The sequence below is a fragment of the Schistocerca gregaria genome, chromosome 2 (genome assembly GCF_023897955.1).
Source record: "Schistocerca gregaria isolate iqSchGreg1 chromosome 2, iqSchGreg1.2, whole genome shotgun sequence".
In the NCBI taxonomy this organism is placed as follows: Eukaryota; Metazoa; Arthropoda; class Insecta; order Orthoptera; family Acrididae; genus Schistocerca; species Schistocerca gregaria.
The window spans coordinates 115,601,184-115,623,493 of NC_064921.1; the positions used below are offsets into that span (position 1 = coordinate 115,601,184).

The following is a 22,310-nucleotide window of genomic DNA, read 5'->3' on the forward strand; positions in this document are numbered from 1 at the left end:
TTGCCCCTTCCTACGCAGATTGTTAAGAGGGGCGGCGGCAGCGATTTGAGCAAAATTACGCACGAACTTGTGAAAGTGATTTGCCATGCCAATAAACCTAGGAATGCCCTTCTTGTTTACCGGAGGGGGAATGTTCCTTAGGCAGCGGCCGACTCTAATTCCGTCACCGGACACCAACTGCCCCACAAACGAAACTTGGCACCTGTTCAAAATGACACTCGACGGTTTAACGGTCAGACCAGCCTTCGGCATTCTAACTAAAACCTGACAAAGATGTTCAAGATGTCCGCTGAACGACCGATTATAAATGGCCACATCGCCTAAGTAGTTATAGACTAACGGAACCCTTAATTTCCCAACACGTGAGCCATAAACCGGGACAGGACGCAGCACCCTGGGACAAAACAAAAGCTGTTGAATTTGTATTGCTTCCAATCAGTAGAGAAGGCGGTGGCTGGCTTGGAATCTTCACTAAGAAGTATTTGATAATATTTCTGATTTACACAGAGCATGGTGAAATAAGAGGGACCCGGAAAACATATAAAGGCGTTATGGAGATCTGGAAGTGGCACTGACTCTAAAATTACTTTCTTATTAAGGGCACGATAATCAGTAAATGGCCTCTAATTATTGTCTCGACGCTTAGGAGCCGAAAAGATCAGCGAGGCGAAGGGGAAGCGGATGGTCAAATTGCTCTCTGGCCGAGCGTATGATTTGTCTTCTACCAAAGGACAGACATCTTGTGTGGGGAGATACGATTAGGCGCTTGTTGTACCAAGGCATCATCAGTAAGACGGACCTTGCACTGGGAGATTCTATCAGCCAAGACATCAGAAAACTCACGCAAAACGCTTAACTATTCTCGCTCCTCCCAGATTCTCAAATGACTGACGTCAAATTATGAGTCGCAGCTGGAGAGAATTGATACCACCGGCAGAACGGTACGAACACAGCGCTATCTTTTCTGGAGAAACTTTAAAGTAAAGGCTGTCAGGACCAAAGTCAAGCGTCAGACCAGTCTACCATATAAAGTCTTTCCAAATGCTTAGCGTGACAGACAAACTCCTAGCAAGAAAAAAGGGAATCGTCTAAAAATCCCATAAATAGTGAGTTTCCCCTTTATTTCTCCAACCAGAGGTAACTCTTGCCCATTGGAGGCACGACACGTATAAGAAGAACAGCGTACAGGAGGGAACTTGCAAATGTTCCTGAACTCTGAAAATCAATTGTAATTAGCAGTGAAAGGGCGCTACTGAAATCTGACAAGACACAAAAAGGCGTAGACCAGCACAAATGTAGGGAGTGGAGAACGCTTAGCAGCAATTATGAAGGTAAAGCCGGCTGGAGGCCTCAGCGAACGGCGTCCCCTTTTCCCTGATGACGTCAGCAACTAGGTCTTGATGGATGCTCGACAGGACGTTTCCACACCAAATGATCATTGGACCAACGTTGAAAGTATCGTCTCCACAGGCGTTCCGGAGATAAAGAAGGACGAATGTCGTTAAGCGCGGGAAGGCTTGAAGCTCGTCCTCCTCGATACGGACCACGCTTTTCATCAGCAAACCTAAAGGATTCAGTAAAACCGAATAACTGGTTTAGTTGAGAAATGGATGTAGGTTACTGTCAAAAATTATGTGCGTTTAGTCCTCGGATATAATCCCTTCTGAAATGGTAGAAACGACCACCTGTTATCCGACACTCATGTACAAGACGGCAACTGCGGTCCAAACACGCACTCATTCTGTCAACATCCCTTAGGCTGTGGCTAAGCCATGTCTCCGCAATATCCTTTCTTTCAGGAGTGCTAGTCCTTCATGGTTCGCAGGAGAGCTTCTGTTAAGTTTAGAAGGTAGGAGACGAGGTACTGGCGAAAGTAAAGCTGTGAGGACGGGGCGTGAGTCGTGCTTGGGTAGCTCAGTTGGGTGAGCACTTGCCCGCGAAAGGCAATGCTCCTGAGCTCGAGTCTCGGTCTGGCACACAGTTTTAATCTGCCAGGAAGTGTCATATCAGCGCCCACCCCGCAGCAGAGTTAAAATCTCATCCTGGAAACATCCCCTAGTCAGTGGCTAAGCCATGTCGCCACAATATCCTTTCTTTCAGGAGTGCTAGTCCTTGATGGTTCGCAGGAGAGCTTCTGTTAAGTTTGGAAGGTAGGATACGAGGTACTGGCGGAAGTAAAGCTGTGAGGACGGGGCGTGAGCCGTGCTTGGGTAGTTCAGTTGGTTGAGCACTTGCCCGCGAAAGGCAAAGGTCCCGAGTTCGAGTCTCGGCCTGGTACAGAATTTTAAAATGCCAGGAAGTTTCACGCACTATAAGGACTCATACGGTGCCTGAAAGTGGCAATAATGTGTCGATTCTAATTCACTGTCGACGCGCGGTGACAGCCGCACTTCGTTAATACGCCCTCTCAAATCAGTTCGAATACGCCGACTTTGGAGGACCTTGGTCAGAAGATCCCTTATGGATCCGGGGGCTATCGGTGACAATAAACAAGGATAATGGTATGAGACAGCTGAACAGCGTCGACATGACGTTCGTAAGGGAAACTTAGGCGGAGTACACGTTCAGCCTGAACTATCTTCGGTTTCCAAAAGATGCCCTATCTACGGTTGCAGGTTCGAATCCTGCCTCGGGCATGAATGTGTGTGATGTATTTAGGTTAGTTAGTTTTAAGTAGTTCTAAGTTCTAGGGGACTGATGACCTCAGAAGTTAAGTCCCATAGTACTCAGAGCCATTTTGAACTAAAGGATAACCAGATCGAGTACCCTGATCTCAATTGGTCGGAGCCGAAACTGCCACCTGGTCATCAAGGACATCCTCTTCCAACTATAAGGTACTACTTAAAATTAACAATTTCTCAATCTCAACCTGTAACTTATCAACCGCCTTATAAGCTGGAGACCCCACAAATCAGCCAACGATTATTCCAGTGTCAAAGTTGAGTTCGTATTCTTAATAATTGTTTTTGGGTGAGTTTATGGTCCCTAAATAAACTAAGATTTCGGTCTAGGTCCTGTAAGGCAGAAACACAGGTAAAAATTACGACATATACCTTGCCAATGGTGGCCACAGTAAAGTCGACCGGACGAGACCACACAGCACGTAATCGAACCACAAGTCCAGGGAACCCCCCGACGTTCTCTTGATGCCTCAGGCAGAGCTTAAACTGAAATTGCTCACGCCAGAGGTCTTGTTGTCCATCATGCCGACCCAGATCTGAAACAAACATAATATATTAGAGCCAGTGTAAGAGTTAAACAGCTACATATGACTTCTAAGGACAACCATGCTCCATAACATTGAGATCTTAGTGGACGCCCCAGAATACAATAATTTAACAGGCGGGGAGAATGTTCAGGCTGACTTTATTGAAAGTCTTTTATTGCGTCACAATAGTATGTAATCATTTATTTAACAAGATATACATAAAACATAAGTAACATATATATCAATAATAACTGTTTGATTTCAGGGCGACAAACCAAAAAAGACCAAACACACAATAAATATTTCTTTTTCCTTTTCATGAACTTTAATGCTTAAGTAAAAGTAACAAGTTCAACACTAAAGAAAATGCAACTCGAGAGCCCTGTCCGGAGCTTGTGGTCTCGCAAACGCGCTCTTGATTCCCGAGCACGAGGTACCGGGTTCCATTCCCAGCGGAGTCAGGGACTTTACCCTGCCCCGAGATGACTGGATGTTTGTGTTGTCCTGATCATATCATCATCATTCATAAAAGTGGCGAGATGAGACTGAGCAAAGGTTGGGAATTTCTACGGGCGCTGATATCCACGCAGTTGAGCTCACCACAAATCAAACATCATAATCAACATCATCATTATCGAGAGCCCTCCAGGCAATCGTAAAATTTCATCCAATCAAATGTGACTTCTCTATATTACAGAAAGAGCATTACCACAACAATTCGATAACGGCTCATTAGTTAGTGAACTTCAAACAAGCGAAGGCGACCATTTCGAAAAATTTTACGAGCTCAGGATTACGATTAAAATAGCCTGTGGACGCTTTTGGCGTTAGCAATTTAATAGCCGAAGGATAACCCCTTTTCTTTTTAAAATGTAAAGCTTCGGCATTTCACAAAAGTTTAGGAGCTCTTTGAAATTAGCGACATTTCAAACAGGAACGTAACAATATTCACAATTTTACAAGTTCAGCATTACGTAATATTTTAAAATTTACAGGTCCCCGATTACGAAAAGAGATTTGGAGCGCCCTTTGAGCACTCACAATTTTGGAACAGACAGAGAATCACGATTTTAAAATTTACAGCAATTCACAATTCAGGATTGAAAAATCTTCAGATAAAGCAAACTTCAAGGCAGCATAACGAGACAAGGTCGGGTTGGCGGAGACAAGACGATTAGGCTGACTTAGGGAAGCGGACACTTTGATTCAAACTTAAACTTAAGCCCAAATGCCATAATAAATATTAAGAAATTACAGAGAGACGCTGTAGAAAGCCAGGAGGCCGCGCCGTCTCAGTGGCTGCCTCAAAACAGGAGGCGGAAAACAATGACGCTCATACGTACACAGCCGACGTGAACTAGCTACTTCCGATGAATCGGCGGATAACACGCCGGGGCCAAATGTTTGTGAATTCCTAAGGGACCAAACTGCTTAGGTCATCGCTCCGTAGACCTACACACTACTTCAACTAACTTTAACTTATGCTAACAAGGGAACCTCCCAATCGCACCCCCTCCTCAGATTGAGTTATAAGTTGGCACAGTGGATATGCCTTGAAAAACTGAACGCAGATCAATCGAGAAAACAGGAAGAAGTTATGTGGAACTATGAAAAAAATAAGCAAAATATACAAACTGAGAAGTCCATGCGTAAGATATGCAACATCAATGACAGTGTCAGCTCAATAACACCGTGGTCCCGTGATTAACGTGTGCAGCTGCAGATCGAGAGGTCCTTGGTTCAAATCTTCACTCGAGTGAAAAGTTATTTTTTTTATTTTCAGCCAATTATCAAAGTTCAGGCACTCACACATAATCAACTTCGCTCTCGAAAATTCCAGGACATGTTCAGATTTGCTTGGACATATGCAGGATTTGACGGTCTATACACGGAAAAATTTGAAAACGTTAAAAACATATGTTTTGACAAGGCACAGGGAAAACTGTGCGACTGTGAAACTGTTGCATTCTTCTGTTGCAGTTTATGTGACAAACTGTAAGTTTTTCTTCACTTTTTTGGGAGTGATTATCACATCCACAAGAAAACCTAAATCGGACAGATCATAACTTTGTGAAAATAAAGAAAGTAAACTTTTCACTCGAAGGAAGACTTGAACAAAGGACCTCTCGTTCTGCAGTTGCTCACGCTAACCACGGGACCACGACGCTCTTGAGCTGACACTATCCTTGAAGTTACCTATGTTACGCATGGACTACGCAGTTTGTATATTTTGCTTATTTTTTTCAAAGTTCCACACAACTTCTTCCTGTTTTCTCGATTTATCTGTATTCAGTTTTTCAAGGCCTATCCACTGTGAAAACTTATAACTAAACCTGACGGGGGTGCGATGCGGAGGTTCCCTTGTAATAACAACACACACACACCCACGCAAACCTCCAGCGAGAGGGGCATCGCAGACCGTGACAAGACGCCTCAAACCGCACGGCCACACACGCCGGGGCTGAAGGCCACGAACAACTCGTGAAGCAGAGGGCAAAGAAACAAACATACAATGCATGCAAGACCCAGCTTCAAAATAAGTAAATTTTCAAGGCCCGACACAGGAATACAAATTACAAACCCCGCCCCAGACTCAGAACAGAATCCAGGTGTTACAATGACTACATAAGTAATACAAAGGTGACCAACCAGTTAATGGTTTAAAAGTAATGACCAAACATAACAATTAATTTGATTAAGCAGCCCCCTGTTAACAATACCAAAAAAACAAACTTCAGTAAACTTAAAAGTAGAAAGAAATGTTTAAGAGCTAATACCCAAGCGTGAGGTCACGTAGTAAAAAGGACCTGTAGATCCTTGTAAGTAATGGCACACAAATGGCGCTACCACCTCTGTTCAGCAAGACTTCACTCAACATACATTCAGAAGGGCTATCATCTACTCACATAAGTAATCTTCTAGAGGGATAAACTAGTATGTAATATTAATGGTTAGATATGGCACTGAGCGACGTAACTTTATCAACACTTGTCTTCCGTTTCTCGATGGAAGTTAGTTTAGATTAGGCGGGTTTACCAGTTTAATGGACTTTGATTATGACGTCTGACAGTTTTGATAAAAACGGTTGCTTATCATCATTCCTTCTTTGATTTTAATATTTGTGCAGGTTTTGTTACGCTTATACGTTTCACAACGGAAGTTCATGGTGAGATAGAAGTCCAAGTACCATGTGACCCCTTTTAGCATCAAATATTATTTGCAGATTGGTAGCTATGTTACTCCTTAACAGTCGGTGGAATCAATTGTAGGAATTCAGGTTTACATGTTTCCGCAGCCATAGTCGCATTCAGCGTTTAGTTTGTAACTTTGTCAGATGTGTATGGACCTAGTTACACTACTGAGAAGCGCAAGCGCTTAGTGACACATGTGTGTGCACCAACGACAACACAATAGGGCCGGCCGGGGTGGCCAAGCAGTTCTAGGCGCTTCAGTCGGGAACCACGCGACCGCTACGGTCTCAGGTTCGAATCCTGCCTCGAGCATAGATGTGTATGATTTCCTTAGGTTAGTTAGGATTAAGTAGTTCTAAGATCAAGGGGACTGATGACCTCCGATGTTAAGTCTCATAGTGCTCAGAGCCATTTGAACCACTTTGAACACAATGGGTACACAATGAGACAGGTTAGGGGAGCACCCTGGAAAAGTTTAGTATGGCTTAACTACAAAAAGCCACAATTCTGGATTCGGAAATACATGCTTTTGCTTTTGACAGTGTGCGGAGTGGAAGAGTAAGAAGACGAGAAGAAAATTCAGTGGAGTCTCAGCTACAAGTGAACAATCTCTTTTGAAATCGACATGTAGACGAGAACAACCTGTGAAATCACATGACAAAAGACCTTATGGTCAGAATTTTCGATCGATGTTCGTAAACGAGTTATCGATTACAGACAGGAATGCGCGCGTTTTATAATGTCGTGCTTTGTTAATTCAGTGTCCAAATGCGATAAACTGGGCCAATATTGTACTTTCGTGTCAATATGCTACTTATAGCAGTTCACGTGATAGAAATATTGTCTTTTGGATCAAAGAGAATCCTCATTAGACAGACAATTTATTAAAGAATCCGCTTCATGAAGTGATATGGACAGCGATGACATCACAATATGTGCTTGGACCGTACTTTTTGGAAATGTCTGTGAATGGTACAGATTGTGTAAAGGTGTTACAAACGTAAAGCGGAATCGTAGAAGGCATGTGGTTGTAGAAAAATAGAGAGTTCCTTACTGCGCTGTCACAGTGCGTGACTTCCTACATAAAAACTTTCCAGGATGGTGGATAAGTCGTGGTTTATCGATAACATCAGTTCCCTTGAAATGTGCAGCAGAAAGCACTTACCTCCAAACACCTGCGACTCGATAAGGGTAGTCATTAAGGCGTCTGCGTGTGCACATCATTGTGCTACAAATGAAACATACCAATATTGCACTTAATACGTAAGTAGGAATGTAAGGGTAACACCGACCTCCTTAAAGAGCAATAGATACTAACGTTAAACCACGACAAGGAATTTTTATTATGGTTGTGACCGTGATAGAAACTAATGCGAACAGAACAATCAGGCTGGAATTCGTTTCCGAAACTCTCTAGTAGAGTATAACCAACAGTAAACAGGTGGGTCAGGAACAGACGTTCTTAGAGCCCGAAAGCGAGTTGTGGTATTACGTATTAATGTTGGTCGCCAGTCTAAGTAATCATTCTTGTGGCAATAAATAAAATAAAGCATAAGGTAATGTTAAGGCTAACCTAACATTCCTTTACACACACACACACACACACACACACAAAACTCTTTATTTATATCTGTTCACACTACAGCACAGTAACCTAACCTCGCAGATAAATGTACTACTAACTTGGAAGTCAGACAAACAAATGTCCAATGAGATAGCAAGTAGTTTACAGAAGCTGTCAGCAACACACATGAGGTTAATAGCAATAATAAACAGGCAAGAGCACAAAATTATTCTGACTTAAATCAGTAGGGCTATTAATGATCATACTCTATAAGATCACTGCTTAGTACTGGGTCTCTATGACTGTGCATTAACCACCTTGCAATAGAATAGCTCACACAGAGAATATTTTTTTCTTAAGCTCAGTTTGAAGCAATTAAACAGAATGCAAATCTGAAGGAACCTTTGCTTTGTTTCATTAATTAACTAGCCTAGCACATGAGGGCCCTTAATCTTTCTTGGTTTGAAGAACCAGGCTCATTAACAAAACTACAAGGGTATGTATGAGAAATGGCAAGTATTCTCATCATTAATTATTAATTAAGTAAAGCACAACAAACTATAACTGTTTAAATAACAAATGTGCTTTGATTAACAGTCTTTTAACCTAAACAAAATATAGTTGGCTGCGCAAGTGCAACGCAACCTTAAATTCAAATTCTAACACTTCCTCATGAAAGGAACACTAATAAAACTTTATTATTCTGACCAAAGTGCAGAAATGCAATAATTAATAATCATTTTCACTGCAAATCAATATTATTGTTCTCTTAACTAACAACTTTACTATCTTCAGGCAGATTTTCAAGTGAGGCAAACAATTTAAGAAAATGACTGCAGATTGATTTAGAAATGCACTGGAAGTGGACTTTTTCTCAAAATATAAAGCTGACCTTTAAACTCTATAACCACCAACATTAGAAATCAATCACCACTATTTTTACAGCTGCTGAATAAGTCTTTCCATAATATATTAGAACACTCGAAATGAAATTCACTAAGATAGGATTCCTGTGATTTGGGATAATCACATGTGCAAATTTCACAAACACCTGGTCCATTTACAGAGTGCCAAATATAAACAATTTAGTGGAAGGCTGGTGGCACTGGTGGCGTAATTTGCAACGGCTGTTAACATGGCGGCGATACACTCTTTGTAGTACTGTTGGCCTAGCCCTGTTACAGATCTTCTAGGCGTTGGTATTATATTGTTACAGTCCCAATAGTAATGCCATTATAATAGTATCACCAAATGCATCCGAAGCCCGTAAATACTGCTCTTACGCACCTTTGACCTCAAAACTCCAAGAATATGAATCACAATGATCTGCTACTGTTAGATGTTAACCACAATATTACTCAGCCCATACTCCTTACCCATCACAAAGGACGAGTTGTCACTTGCGCGCCAAATACACCTTTTCCACTCCGCCAGGCTGTTTCTGTAGCTGCGGGGCTTCTCCACATCTTTTACATTCAACTTTACGTTCTCTAATTATGGATCAATTTACTGTATATTATACGAGGAGTGTTTTTAAGTATGTACTGTTTAATCTACTTTTCTACATAATTTCCGCCAATATTGAGGCACTTATCATAACGTCGTACCAGTTTTTGAAGACCCTCTTCATAGAAATCTGCCGCCTGACTTTTTAAGTAGTTCTAAGTTCTAGGGGACTGCTGACCTGAGAAGTTAAGTCCCATAGTGCTCAAAGCCATTTGTTCTCTATATTTCAGTGGTTTTTGCATTCAGTAAATTACGAAGGAATAGGGGCGATCTGCATGGCTTCAGGCACAAAATTGTCACTAAAGCTATATAGGTTGAGAACATGTGAAGTACATGACGAAAATCACAGAGGTTTGAGTTGCTTTGTCAAATATATGTTGGAAAATAGTGATGAGTACCATTAAAGGGTAGAACGGAATATAGCACAAAATTCGATCATAAACAAGGTTGTGAACAAAAGATGGAGTAAATCTCAAAGAATTTCTTAACTGCAGATTTTATTATTTTTGTAGTTACAAAAAGTATGGAACGATTTGTGAATGACACTGTGTGTTGTTAGAGATGTTAGCTGCTGACGTTAGTGGCTGTATTTCCCGTAGCCTCCGTAGCCTCCAGAGATACCCCCAGCGTAGCCACCGCCATAGCCACCACCGTAGCCACCGCCGATGGCATTAGCATAGCCTCCACCGTAGCCTCCACCGTAGCCTCCTCCAATGCCGCTGCCGTAGCCGCCTCCGAGACCTCCGCCGACACCAGCTCCGCCTCCCACGACGACAGGTACCGGCTGGTTGACGACGACGGGCTGTGGTACAGGTACAGGGACTGGGCTAGGGACGCTCACGGGTACTGGGACTGGCCTCTGCACGGGGACAGGGTACGGCTGTGGGACGGGCACCGGTACCGGCCTGTTGACTGGCACCGTGACAGGAACCCTGACTGGTACTGGGACAGTACGCTGTACTGGTACTGGGTACGGGACGGGGACCTGCTTGGTGATGGCGATGTTGGTGACTCGAGCGCCTCCAACACCAGAGGCGATGCCGCCTCCATAGCCACCACCATAGCCGCCTCCAAAGCCGCCTCCAAAACCACCAGCATAGCCAGCTCCGTGTCCACCACTGATCCCGCCGCTGCTGTAGCTGCTGGCGCCGATGCCGTGGTCGATAGTCGATCCGTACCCACCGCCGCCATAGCTACCCAGGGAGCCAATCAGCCCACGCTTTTCCACTTGCTTCTCCTCGGCCAGAGCCAGTCCGAACAGCAACACACAGACCTGAAAAAGTTTTCTTGGTATGGAATGTGTACCGTGTTTGCTGTAAGGGTTACGATTGACAGCACGTCTCACAGAAGACTGCTCACGGTGCAGATGTTAACAGTTTATAAGTATTATGCCAACCTTTCAGGATATAAGAAACACTGAAAATTTCATGCACTCTGAATATGGAAAACCAGATTTAAGAAAGCAGAAAAAGAATACCGAGGATCTTTCAGATCAGTGTAACTTTTGGTAAGAAAGGGGTACCCAGAGAGGCATTTCTGACTTTGTGCTTGATAATAGATGCAAAAGTTACGAAAAATATATCCATCTGATTTGACAACTTAGAGGAAGGGTTCGATAATGCAGTATTGTGCATCCTGTTCGAAATTTTTAAATGTGCGGTGAACTATAAGTAAAGGTGGGATAAGAGAGAATAGTATTGCTGGAAGAAAAAGAGCGAAATTCCCGGATTAATAGGGTGTAAGACAGATATAGAATCTTTTTTTTGGTCATCAGTCTACTGACTGGTTTGATGCGGCCCGCCACGAATTCCTTTCCTGTGCTAACCTCTTCATCTCAGAGTAGGACTTGCAACCTACGTCCTTAATTATTTACTTGACGTATCCCAATATCTGTCTTCATCTACAGTTTTTGCCCTCTACAGCTCCCTCTAGTACCATGGAAGTCATTCCCTCATGTCTTAGCAGATGTCCTATCATCCTGTCCCTTCTCCTTATCAGTGTTTTCCACATATTCCTTTCCTCTACTATTCTGCGTAGAACCTCCTCATTCATTACCTTATCAGTCCATCTAATTTCCAACATTCGTCTGTAGCACCACATCTCAAATGCTTCGATACTCTTCTGTTCCGGTTTTCCCAGAGTCCATGTTTCACTACCATACAATGCTGTACTCCAGACGTACATCCTCAGTAATTTCTTCCTCAAATTAAGGCCGGTATTTGATATTAGTAGACTTCTCTTGGCCAGAAATGCCTTTTTTACCAGAGTGAGTCTGCTTTTGATGTCCTCCTTGCTCCGTCCGTCATTGGTTATTTTACTGCCTAGGTAGCACAATTCCTTAACTTCATTGACTTCGTGACCATCAATCCTGATGTTAAGTTTCTCGCTGTTCTCATTTCTACTACTTCTCATTACCTTCGTCTTTCTCCGATTTACTCTCAAACCATACTGTGTACTCATTAGACTGTTCATTCCGTTCAGCAGATCATTTAATTCTTCTTCACTTTCACTCAGGATAGCAATGTCATCAGCGAATCGTATTATTGATATCCTTTTACCTTGTATTCTAATTCCACTCCTGAACCTTTCTTTTATTTCCTTCATTGCTTCCTCGATGTACAGATTGAAGAGTAGGGGCGAAAGGCTACAGCCTTGTCTTACACCCTTCTTAATACGAGCACTTCGTTCTTGATGGTCCACTCTTTATTATTCCCTCTTTGTTGTTGTACATATTGTATATGACCCGTCTGACCTTATAGCTTACCCCTACTTTTTTCAGAATCTTCAACAGCTTGCACCATTTTATATTGTCGAACGCTTTTTCCAGGTCGACAAATCCTATGAACGTGTCTTGATTTTTCTTTAGCCTTGCTTCCATTATTAGCCGTAACGTCAGAATTGCCTCTCTCGTGCCTTTATTTTTCCTAAAGCCAAACTGATCGTCACCTAGCGCATTCTCAATTTTCTTTTCCATTCTTATGTATATTATTATTGTGAGCAGCTTCGATGCATGAGCTGTTAAGCTGATTGTGCGATAATTCTTGCACTTGTCAGCTCTTGCCGTCTTCAGAATTGTGTGGATGATGCTTTTCCGAAAGTCGGATGGTATGGCGCCAGACCCATATATTCTACACACCAACGTGAATAGTCGTTTTGTTGGCACTTCCCCTAATGATTTCAGAAATTCTGATGGAATATTATCTATCCCTTCTGCCTTATTTGACCGTAAGTCCTCCAAAGCTCTTTTAAATTCCGATTCTAATACTGGATCCCCAATCTCTTCTAAATCGACTCCTGTTTCTTCTTCTATCACATCAGACAAATCTTCACCCTCATAGAGGCTTTCAATGTATTCTTTCTGCTCTCTCCTCTGCATTTAACAGTGGAATTCCCGTTACACTCTTAAGGATACCACCGTTGCTTTTAATGTCACCAAAGGTTATTTTGACTTTCCTGTATGCTGAGTCTGTCCTTCCAACAATCATATCTTTTTCGATGTGTTCGCATTTTTCCTGCAGCCAATTCGTCTTAGCTTCCTTGCACTTCCTATTTATTTCATTCCTCAGCCACTTGTATTTCTGTATTCCTGATTTCCCCGGAACATGTTTGTACTTCCTCCTTTCATCAATCAACTGAAGTATTTCTTCTGTTACCCATCGTTTCTTCGCAGCTACCTTCTTTATACCTATGTTTTCCTTCCCAACTTCTGGTCTCTTATGGCCTGTCTACATGTGGATCCAGTAATAACGGAAATAAAAGAATGTGTCAGAAGTGGGAATAAAATTCTGGGTGAAAAGATATATACGATAGCATTCGCTATACTCAGTGAATGTGATAAATCCCAGGACCTGTTGAAACGAATGAACAACTTAATCAGCACAGAATACGGACTGGCAGTAAATCGAAGAAAGACGAAAGTAATGAACAGTAGCATAGATGAAATTAGCGATAAACTTAACATTACAATTAGTGACTACGATGTAGGCGAAGTAAAGGAATTCAGCTAAACTGGAAGAAAACTAACACAAAATGGGGAAAGGAAGGAGGACATAAAAGGTAGATTAGGCTAAACTGGAAGAAAACTAACACAAAATGGGGAAAGGAAGGAGGACATAAAAGGTAGATTAGGACAGGCAAAGAGGGCATTTTTTTCCAAGAGAGGTCTGTTAGTGGCAGACATTTCAGAAAGAAATTTCTGAGAATCTACATTTAGAGCACAATATTTTATGGCAGAGGATCATCAAAAAAGTGAATCGAAGGGTATAATATGTGGTGCTATGGAAGGTTGTTGAAATTTATGTGGACTCATAAGGCAAGGAATAATGATTTTCCCCTCTGAATCTGCGAATAAAGAAGCATTGGAGAAACATTGACAAATGGTTCAAATGGCTCTGAGCACTATGGGACTTAACTTCTAAGGTCATCAGTCCCCTAGAACATATAACTACTTAAATATAACATCACAGACATCCATGCCCGACGCAGGATTCTAACCTGCGACCTTAGCAGTAGCGCGGTTCCAGGCTGTAGCGCCTAGAACCACTCGGCCACCCTGGCCGGCAACATTGACAAGAAGAAGGGACAGGATGATGGGACATGCGCTAAGATATCAGAGAAGAACTTGAAAGGTACTAGAGAGACCTGTAGAGGGTTAAACCTGCATAAGAAAACAGAGATTTGAGTACGACCAAAAAAATTCAAGTACATGAAGGCATAGGATGCAGTTGCTATTCTGTGATGAAGAGGTTGGCACAGGACAGGAATACGTGGCGGGATACCTCAAATCAGTTAGAAGACTATTAAAAATGTGTGTCTTAAATAGGAACCATTAGTTCATTACATAAACCCAGTGTCCAGTTTCGTTTCCGCTAAGAGACATTTAATGTGTTACTTCTCCCAAAGAAACTTAGTGCACATAGTCATATGCCTTTGTTAACTTGAACAATTTTCTATTAGAGGATTACTGTTCACTAACTGCAATAGCTAGAAGAGTCCTGCTTTCCGATAGACCGAAGAGTAAATTTATTATTAACTCATTCTTCAATTCAATCTATCAAGCAGTTGTGTGATGAGTAGAGAATTACTTATGAGGAGATAAAAACTTACATGTTTCACTACTTCGGTCAGAAACCTGCGCATAACGGAACACAATTACTGCACAACCCGTCTAATATTGCAGACCTGACAAGAACACATTAAAGAAGAAGCTAACAGAGTTATCAATGAATGGTAATGAATGGTTATAAAAACTGATCTCAGAAAAAGTAAGTTTTTTGCAGTTTGTTTGCATTGGTGGACATCATCAACAAGGAATACCTCATAGTAGGTATCAATCGCGGTGTTGGACCTCTTGGAGTTTGCACATTCACACCAGAAGGTATTACTGCCGGCTTTGATCTCTGTCTGGGATGTTACATTGGTCTGCTAACAGTTATGTAATCCAACCAGTCTATCAGCGCAGTTTGGGCTCTTTTAAGATGAAAAAGTAACCTATGCATATTATTTAATTCTAATTTAATATCTATACTTGTACTTTCAGAGGCGCAACATTGGGTTCGCCAGAGTTTGTGTAGTAAAGTTTCGATGTTGACGCTTTTCTAGAAGTGAAATCCTTACCGGAGGAATAAATATGTTTAAGAAACAACGTAAAGAATAACAAAATATCAGCTTGTCTTTCAGTAACTGAATTCCACGAACAAGTACCCTCAGTCCAGATAGCAATGCATTAGGATTAAAAGTAGTTGTTAACACATGTCATTTTACGATGACCCTTATTTACAAGTATTTTTTCTTATATATGTACTTAACTAGTATGTGATAAAAGAGGTATTTCCATATAATCTCTCAGTCAGCTGGAAGTCCAAAAATTGTTTGCTGTTTCTGCTCTCTGTTAAAGTAACTTTCGTCTAGAGTGTATATCTTGGTGTCAGAGAGAATACTGCTGAGGACATCTGGTTTAGTTACTGGTTCGTATTTCCTTTATGTATTCATTTGTTAATCCATGAAGAAATACAACAGTGATTTTGTGCTAATCACGGTGTGAATGCAGTTGGTATGAAGTTCATTATAAACAACATGAGAAGAGAAGGCTGAAGATGCTCACACTTATCAGGGCGTTTTGAGGAACGAAAGGAGCGTGAACAAGAGGCACATTCTTACCAGGATCCTCATTGCGCTGCTGATGATGGTGGATGCGTTGCAGGCAATGACTGATGCTGCCTGAGCGTCTCTCTGGAGCTTATATACACTACCCTTTCCTTCCACCTCCGGTCTAATTACACGCCAGTGGCGTACTCTTCGGAGCGTAGAGCTAGATTGCAGTTTCACGAAAGCGTTAGTGAAATACCGTGGACTATTATGTAATTTAATCAGCTTTCGACCGAAAGCTGTCAAAGATGACTCTGAAACCCGGGGTAATTCTGAAAGAATTTCGGTTCATAACGGGGAAAAATGAAAATTGTTTTAAAAGAAAGTTAAAAATCTGCGGAAGTACGTGCTGGTACAGCAAAACTTGTAGATCGGACGCTTACGATGTAGGGAGAAAAACCAGGTAGAAATCAATCCATGCACGTGCGTAGTAGCGTAATGTTTGCCTTGGTTCCAGTCTGGAACTGCATTATACGAGGCATCACATTAGCGTTTGTGCAGCTGTCACTGTGGTGCACGATTTCTGCAATGCAAAGAGCAGCGATTACACACTCCGCACACCAAGTGACCAAAACTGAAAATTATTCTTGTGAATGGTAACAGAAATAAAAGAGGTTTCATCCCAGGAACAAGTAGAAGAGGATACTTGTCTGAGGACTGGTTGTCAGAAAACGAGAGATATGTTCAGTATTTTTACGAACAATAGTAGCAGAAATGCTATGTCATCGCAGTAACCGGCGACAATAAACATGTAAATAAAAGAAGCACATTTAGTATATGTAAAACACGTGTCAGTTACATCACTACAATGGTAAATATCTGTTATAGACAACAGATGGTCAAAATCTTTAGGGTATATCAAAATTATTAAAACGGTTAATATTGGAATGACCATCCATGTCTGTAACTATGGTATGACAATATGTACAGTCATAACCTTCTTAGACAGTCTTAATTATCACTAAGCATAGCAGCGAAAAGGCAGCAGCCATCCTAAAGTAAGTCATCAAAAACTTCAAAAAAGAATATTTCTCTAAAATCAAGCTGTTCGTTCAACAGCGATAGTGTTTTTTTTTAATGTGCATAGAGATTGAAGATGATATTGTCCAAGTTTATAGCCAGAATCTTGACGGTAATGTACAGTCCATGTAAATGATGGCTTAAGCGGTTTCTTCTGATCACTGGAGGCCATATTCTGGCACTTTGTCTTTCGCTACCACCGTCGACCAAAACTGAAGCACGAAGATCAACTTCCAAGCTACCAGACATCCGTTGCCTCCTCAGCGTACCATACTCTGCCACGGCTACCGATACTGACAAGCCATTGCTACAGCAGCCAGGTAGGGCTACCTCTGCTGCAGCGAGTACATACAAATGCCCAAAAGGGAGCAGCCTGCACACAATAACGATTACAGCACGCCTATCATTTTATTTCTTTTACTTAAGTCAAGAGTGATAGGTTTGGAGTCGGAAAATTTTACGTGTGTATGTAATTTATATATTTATTGCTCTATCAATTTTTCTTATAAATTCGACTACACCACTCAATGTAGTATATCTCACGCGTGATTGGTTATCAATGATGTACAGTCCGCCCCCGGTAACTGAGTGGTCAGGGTGAGAGAATGTGAATCCTAATGGCCCGGGTTCGATTTCCGGCTGGGTCGGGGATTTTCTCCGCTCAGAGACTGGGTGTTGTATTGTAATAATCATGATCATTTCATCCCCATCGACATGCAAGTCGCCGAAGCGGCGTCAAATCGAAAGACTTGCACCAGGCGAATGGTCTACCTGACGGGAGGCGCTACTCACACGACATTTACATTTAATGATGCAAAGCTGTAGGCGATGGCCGGAGCTTAGAGTATATAATCTAGACCAAATCTGTCTTATTCAGCAGTGATTATCTTATTTCTATGATTTCACGACATCTGCCGCCAGCAGCAGCCGCAATGTTTATTGCAACTTACATTCCAATTATTGTAGCGTATATTTTAAGCTGCCAGGTGTGAATATTACCGAACTATTAGTTTAATAAGTCACGGCTGCAAAATACTGACACGATTCCTTTACAGAAGAGTGGAAAAACTAGTAGAAGCCGACCTCGGGAAGGATAGTTTGGAATCCGGAGAAATGTAGGAACACGCGAGACAATGCTGACCCTCCGACTTCTCATAGAAGATAGGTTAAAAAAGGCAAACCTACGTTTATAACATTTGTAGACTTCCACTAAGGCTTTTGACGATGTTGAATGGAATATACTCTCTTTCAAATTTTAAAGGTGGCATAGGTAAAATACAGGGAACGAAAGGCTATTTACAATTTGTACAGAAACCAGATGTCAGTTATAAGAGTCGAGGGGCACGAAAGAGGAGCATTGGTTGAGAAGGGAGTGAGACAGGTTTTAGCCTATCCCAGATGATATTCAGCTTGAATATTGACCAGTCAGTAAAGGAAAAAATTAAAACTGTGGTGTAGGAATAAGGGGAGAAGAAATAAAAATTTTGAGGTTTGCCGATGACTTTATAGTTCTGTGAGAGACAGCAAAGGACTTGGAAGAGCAGTTTAACGGAATTGACAATGTCTTGAAAGTATTATCAAAGATGAACATGAACAAAGGCAGAGGAAAGGTGTTGAAATGTTGTCGAATTAAATCAGGTGATAGGGAATTACATGAGGAAATGAGACAGTGAAAGTAGTAGATGAGTTTTGCTGTTTGTGAAGCAAAATAACGGTTAATGGTCGAAGTAGTGAGGATATAAACTGTAGGCTGGCAATGGCAAGGAAAGCGTTTTAGAAGAAGAGAAATTTGTTAACACAGAGTGTAGATTTAAGTGACGGAAAGTCGTTTCTGAAAGTACTTGTGTGGAGTGTAGCCATGTATGGAAGTGAAACATGCATGATAAACAGTTTAGACAAGAAGAGAAGAGAAACTTTTGAAATGTGACGCTATACAAGAATACTGAAGATTCGTAGGAGGTACTGAACGGAATTGGGGAGAAGATAAATTTTTGGAACAACTTGACTAATAGAAGAAACCGATTCGTAGGACACATTTTAGGCCCAAGGGATCACCAATTTACTAGAGGGGAGAAGCGTGTTGTTGTTTGGGGGGGTTGGGGTAAGAAATCGTAGAGGTAGACCAAGGGGTGAATACAATAAGCAGATGAAGACGGATGTAGGTTGCAGTAGTTACTCGCAGATGAAGAGGCTTGCACAGGATAGAGTAGGATGGAGAACTGCTTCAAACCAGTCGTTGGACTGAAGACCACAACAGCAAAAACATATTTTAGGCGTCATTTAGCTGTATTTTTATCCATCTGTACTGAATATGTATTATTAGTGTGTTGCACCGGGGACAATCCGGAAGAAGGTCTGAGTCAAGCACCGACACCGATTGCTAACAAATAAAACATATGAAAACATGATCGAGTGTGTTTTATTTGATTTTTAGCATTTAATGTAGATCGCTGTGCGCCAATTACAGAATACTTCAAAAATTTTAATAACTGAAATGTGCATAGTTGTAAACGACAATAGGCTTTACTGTCGAAACATCATCGAATAACAGTGTTTACAATATGATACATGAAATTAAAACACTGAAAATAAGTCACCACTAACATTTTGTGACTCTGTACACAATAACATTTCCAGAAACTGATCTAGAAAAAATGTTTAGAGTTTAGAGGAAAACTGCAGAATTTTGTTTGCTACTTCACAAGCTATTGCCTACGAGTAGATTGTAAGAATGGTATCATGGTAAAGACCACATAGAATCGGGGGTGACGCCACTCTGAAACAGCACCGTATGAGCTACTTCCAATCCAGTTTTTACTGTTGTATCACTCACTATGAACCAGAAAATCACATCATGAAATAATATCCCCTACGGGTCATTATTCCACTCAGTCCATGTTACAGGACAACATAGTATTTGTAAGTGGAAAAGAAATTATTTAGAACCACTATATGGGACACTACAAAATAACAGATAGCTGTAATACAACGGCAGAATACACCTTGTTGTGGCAACTGTAGAAATCGTATACTGGGCGTAAATGGCTTATAGTTTTAAAAGATTTAATATTTTATGGTGCGAACTGTTTACAACACACATTATGGTTTAAAAGTTTTAATCTGACTATATGAGAACGGCTGCAGCCTGTGTATAAGACAACACACTTTATGGTTTAAAAGTTTTAATCTGACTATATGAGAACGGCTGCAGCCTGTGTATAAGAGACTGAGAATTTGGCTTCTGTTTACAACCACCAAACTATAAAGCACATTTACTTACCGTAGGCAAGGCACTGGTTGACAGTTTGCTATGGCAGGCTTACGGTAATGTTGTTGGGGTAGTTTTGTAACTGCAGTTGCTGTGAACACCGGCATGGCGCCGAATCTTCGCAAAAGTTTCGTGGATGTCTAAGTTGTCTCCCGCCAATCTTCTAGAGATGTAACGCAGAACACTTCTGTATCTTCCTGGAGCAATACCGTGGCAACACCAGCAATGGAGGCATCGGTCTGGACAACGAATCTTTGATCAAAATGAGGGATAGCTAAGACCGGCGAATTAGTTAAGGCAGTTTTAACTGCATCAAAGGCGACCTGCTATGTTTCTTCCCACACGAAATTTTGCCCCTTCCTACGCAGATTGTTAAGAGGGGCGGCGGCAGCGATTTGGGCAAAATTAGGTACGAACTTGTGAAAGTGATTTGCCATGCCAATAAACCTAGGAATGCCCTTCTTGTTTACCGGAGGGGGAACGTTCCTTAGGCAGCGGCCGACTCTAATTCCGTCACCGGACACCAACTGCCCCACAAACGAAACTTGGCACCTGTTAGAAATGACACTCGATGGTTTAACGGTCAGACCAGCCTTCGGCAGTCTAACTAAAACCTGACGAAGATGTTCAAGATGTCCGCTGAACGACCGATTATAAATGGCCACATCGCCTAAGTAGACTAACGGAACCCTTAATTTCCCAACACGTGAGCCATAAGCCGGGACAGGACGCAGCACCCGTGGACAAAACAAAAGCTGTTTAATTTGAATTGGTTCCAATCAGTAGAGAAGGCGGTGGCTGGCTTGGAATCTTCACTAAGAAGTATTTGATAATATTTCTGATTTACACAGAGCATGGTGAAATAAGAGGGACCCGGAAAACATATAAAGGCGTTATGGAGATCTGGAAGTGGCACTAACTCTAAAATTACTTTCTTATTAAGGGCACGATAAACAGTAAATGGCCTCTAATTATTGTCTCGACGCTTAGGAGCCGAAAAGATCAGCGAGGCGAAGGGGAAGCGGATGGTCCAATTGCTCTCTGGCCGAGCGTATGATTTGTCTTCTACCAAAGGACAGACATCTTGTGTGGGGAGATACGATTAGGCGCTTGTTGTACCAAGGCATCATCAGCAAGACGGACCTTGCACTGGGTGATTCTATCAGCCAAGACATCAGAAAACTCACGCAAAACGCTTAACTATTCTCGCTCCTCCCAGACTCCCAAATGACTGACGTCAAATTCTGGGTCGCAGCTGGAGAGAATTGATACCACGGTACGAACACAGCGCTATCTTTTCTGGAGAAACTTTAAAGTAAAGGCTGTCAGGACCAAAGTCGAGCGTCAGACCAGTCTACCATATAAAGTCTTTCCAAGTGCTTAGCGTGACAGACAAACTCCTCGCAAGAAAAAAGGCAATCGTCCAAAAATCCCATAAATAGTGAGTTTCCCCTTTATTTCTCCAAAAAGAGGTAACTCTTGCCCATTGGAGGCACGACATGTATAAGAAGAACAGCGTACAGGAGGGAACTTGCAAATGTTCCTGAACTCTGAAAATCAATTGTAATTAGCAGTGAAAGGGCGCTACTGAAATCTAACAAGACACAAAAAGGCGTAGACCAGCACAAATGTAGGGAGTGGAGAACGCTTAGCAGCAATTTTGAAGGTACAGCCGGCTGGAGGCCTCAGCGAACGGCGTCCCCTTTTCCCTGATGACGTCAGCAACTAGGTCTTGATGGATGCTCGACAGGACGTTTCCACACCAAATGATCATTGGACCAACGTTAAAAGTATCGTCTCCACAGGCGTTCCGGAGATAAAGAAGGACGAATGTCATTAAGCGCGGGAAGGATTGAAGCTCGTCCTCCTCGATACGGACCACGCTTTTCATCAGTAAACCTAAAGGCTTCAGTAGAACCGAATAACTGGTTTAGTTGAGAAATGGATGTAGGTTACTGTCAAAAATTATGTGCGTTTAGTCCTCGGATATAATCCCTTCTGAAATGGTAGAAACGACCAAATGTTATCCGACACTCATGTACAAGGCGGCAACTGCGGTCCAAACACGCACTCATTCTGTCAACATCCCTTAGGCTGTGGCTAAGCCATGTCTCCGCAATATCCTTTCTTTCAGGAGTGCTAGTCCTTGATGGTTCGCAGGAGAGCTTCTGTTAAATTTGGAAGGTAGGATACGAGGTACAGGCTGTGGCTAAGCCATGTCTCCGCAATATCCTTTCTTTCAGGAGTGCTAGTCCTTGATGGTTCGCAGGAGAGCTTCTGTTAAATTTGGAAGGTAGGATACGAGGTACTGGCGGAAGTAAAGCTGTGAGGACGGGGCGTGAGTCGTGCTTGGGTAGCTCAGTTGGTTGAGCACTTGCCCGCGAAAGGCAAAGCTCCTGAGTTCGA

At 42.0% G+C, this 22,310-nt stretch overlaps 1 protein-coding gene across 1 annotated transcript; it reads right to left on the reverse strand.

Moving 5' to 3' along the window:
- Positions 1–1,119: 1,119 nt before the first annotated feature.
- Positions 1,120–20,011, reverse strand: LOC126335668 (probable H/ACA ribonucleoprotein complex subunit 1). The gene is made up of 4 exons (XM_049999124.1): positions 19,917–20,011; positions 14,576–14,600; positions 10,130–10,742; positions 1,120–1,259 (listed from the first exon to the last, which is right to left on the reverse strand). Exons 1-4 carry the CDS (start codon positions 20,009–20,011, stop codon positions 1,120–1,122), a joined length of 873 nt encoding a protein of 290 aa, XP_049855081.1.
- Between the last annotated feature and the right edge of the window lie 2,299 nt (positions 20,012–22,310).

Bases quoted from the DNA above. Each gene is read 5' to 3' on its own strand.
- LOC126335668 (XM_049999124.1), bottom strand. From the start codon at position 20,011: ATGCCGGTGTTCACAGCAACTGCAGTTACAAAACTACCCCAACAACAT. The intron at 10,743-14,575 runs GTAAGTTTTTAT...AAACTTTTTCAG, and splicing joins TGACCGAAGTAGTGAAACAT to GTCTGTGTGTTGCTGTTCGG. The intron at 1,260-10,129 runs GTGGCTACGGTG...GTGTCTTGTCAG, and splicing joins CTATGCTAATGCCATCGGCG to ATTTCAGTAGCGCCCTTTCA.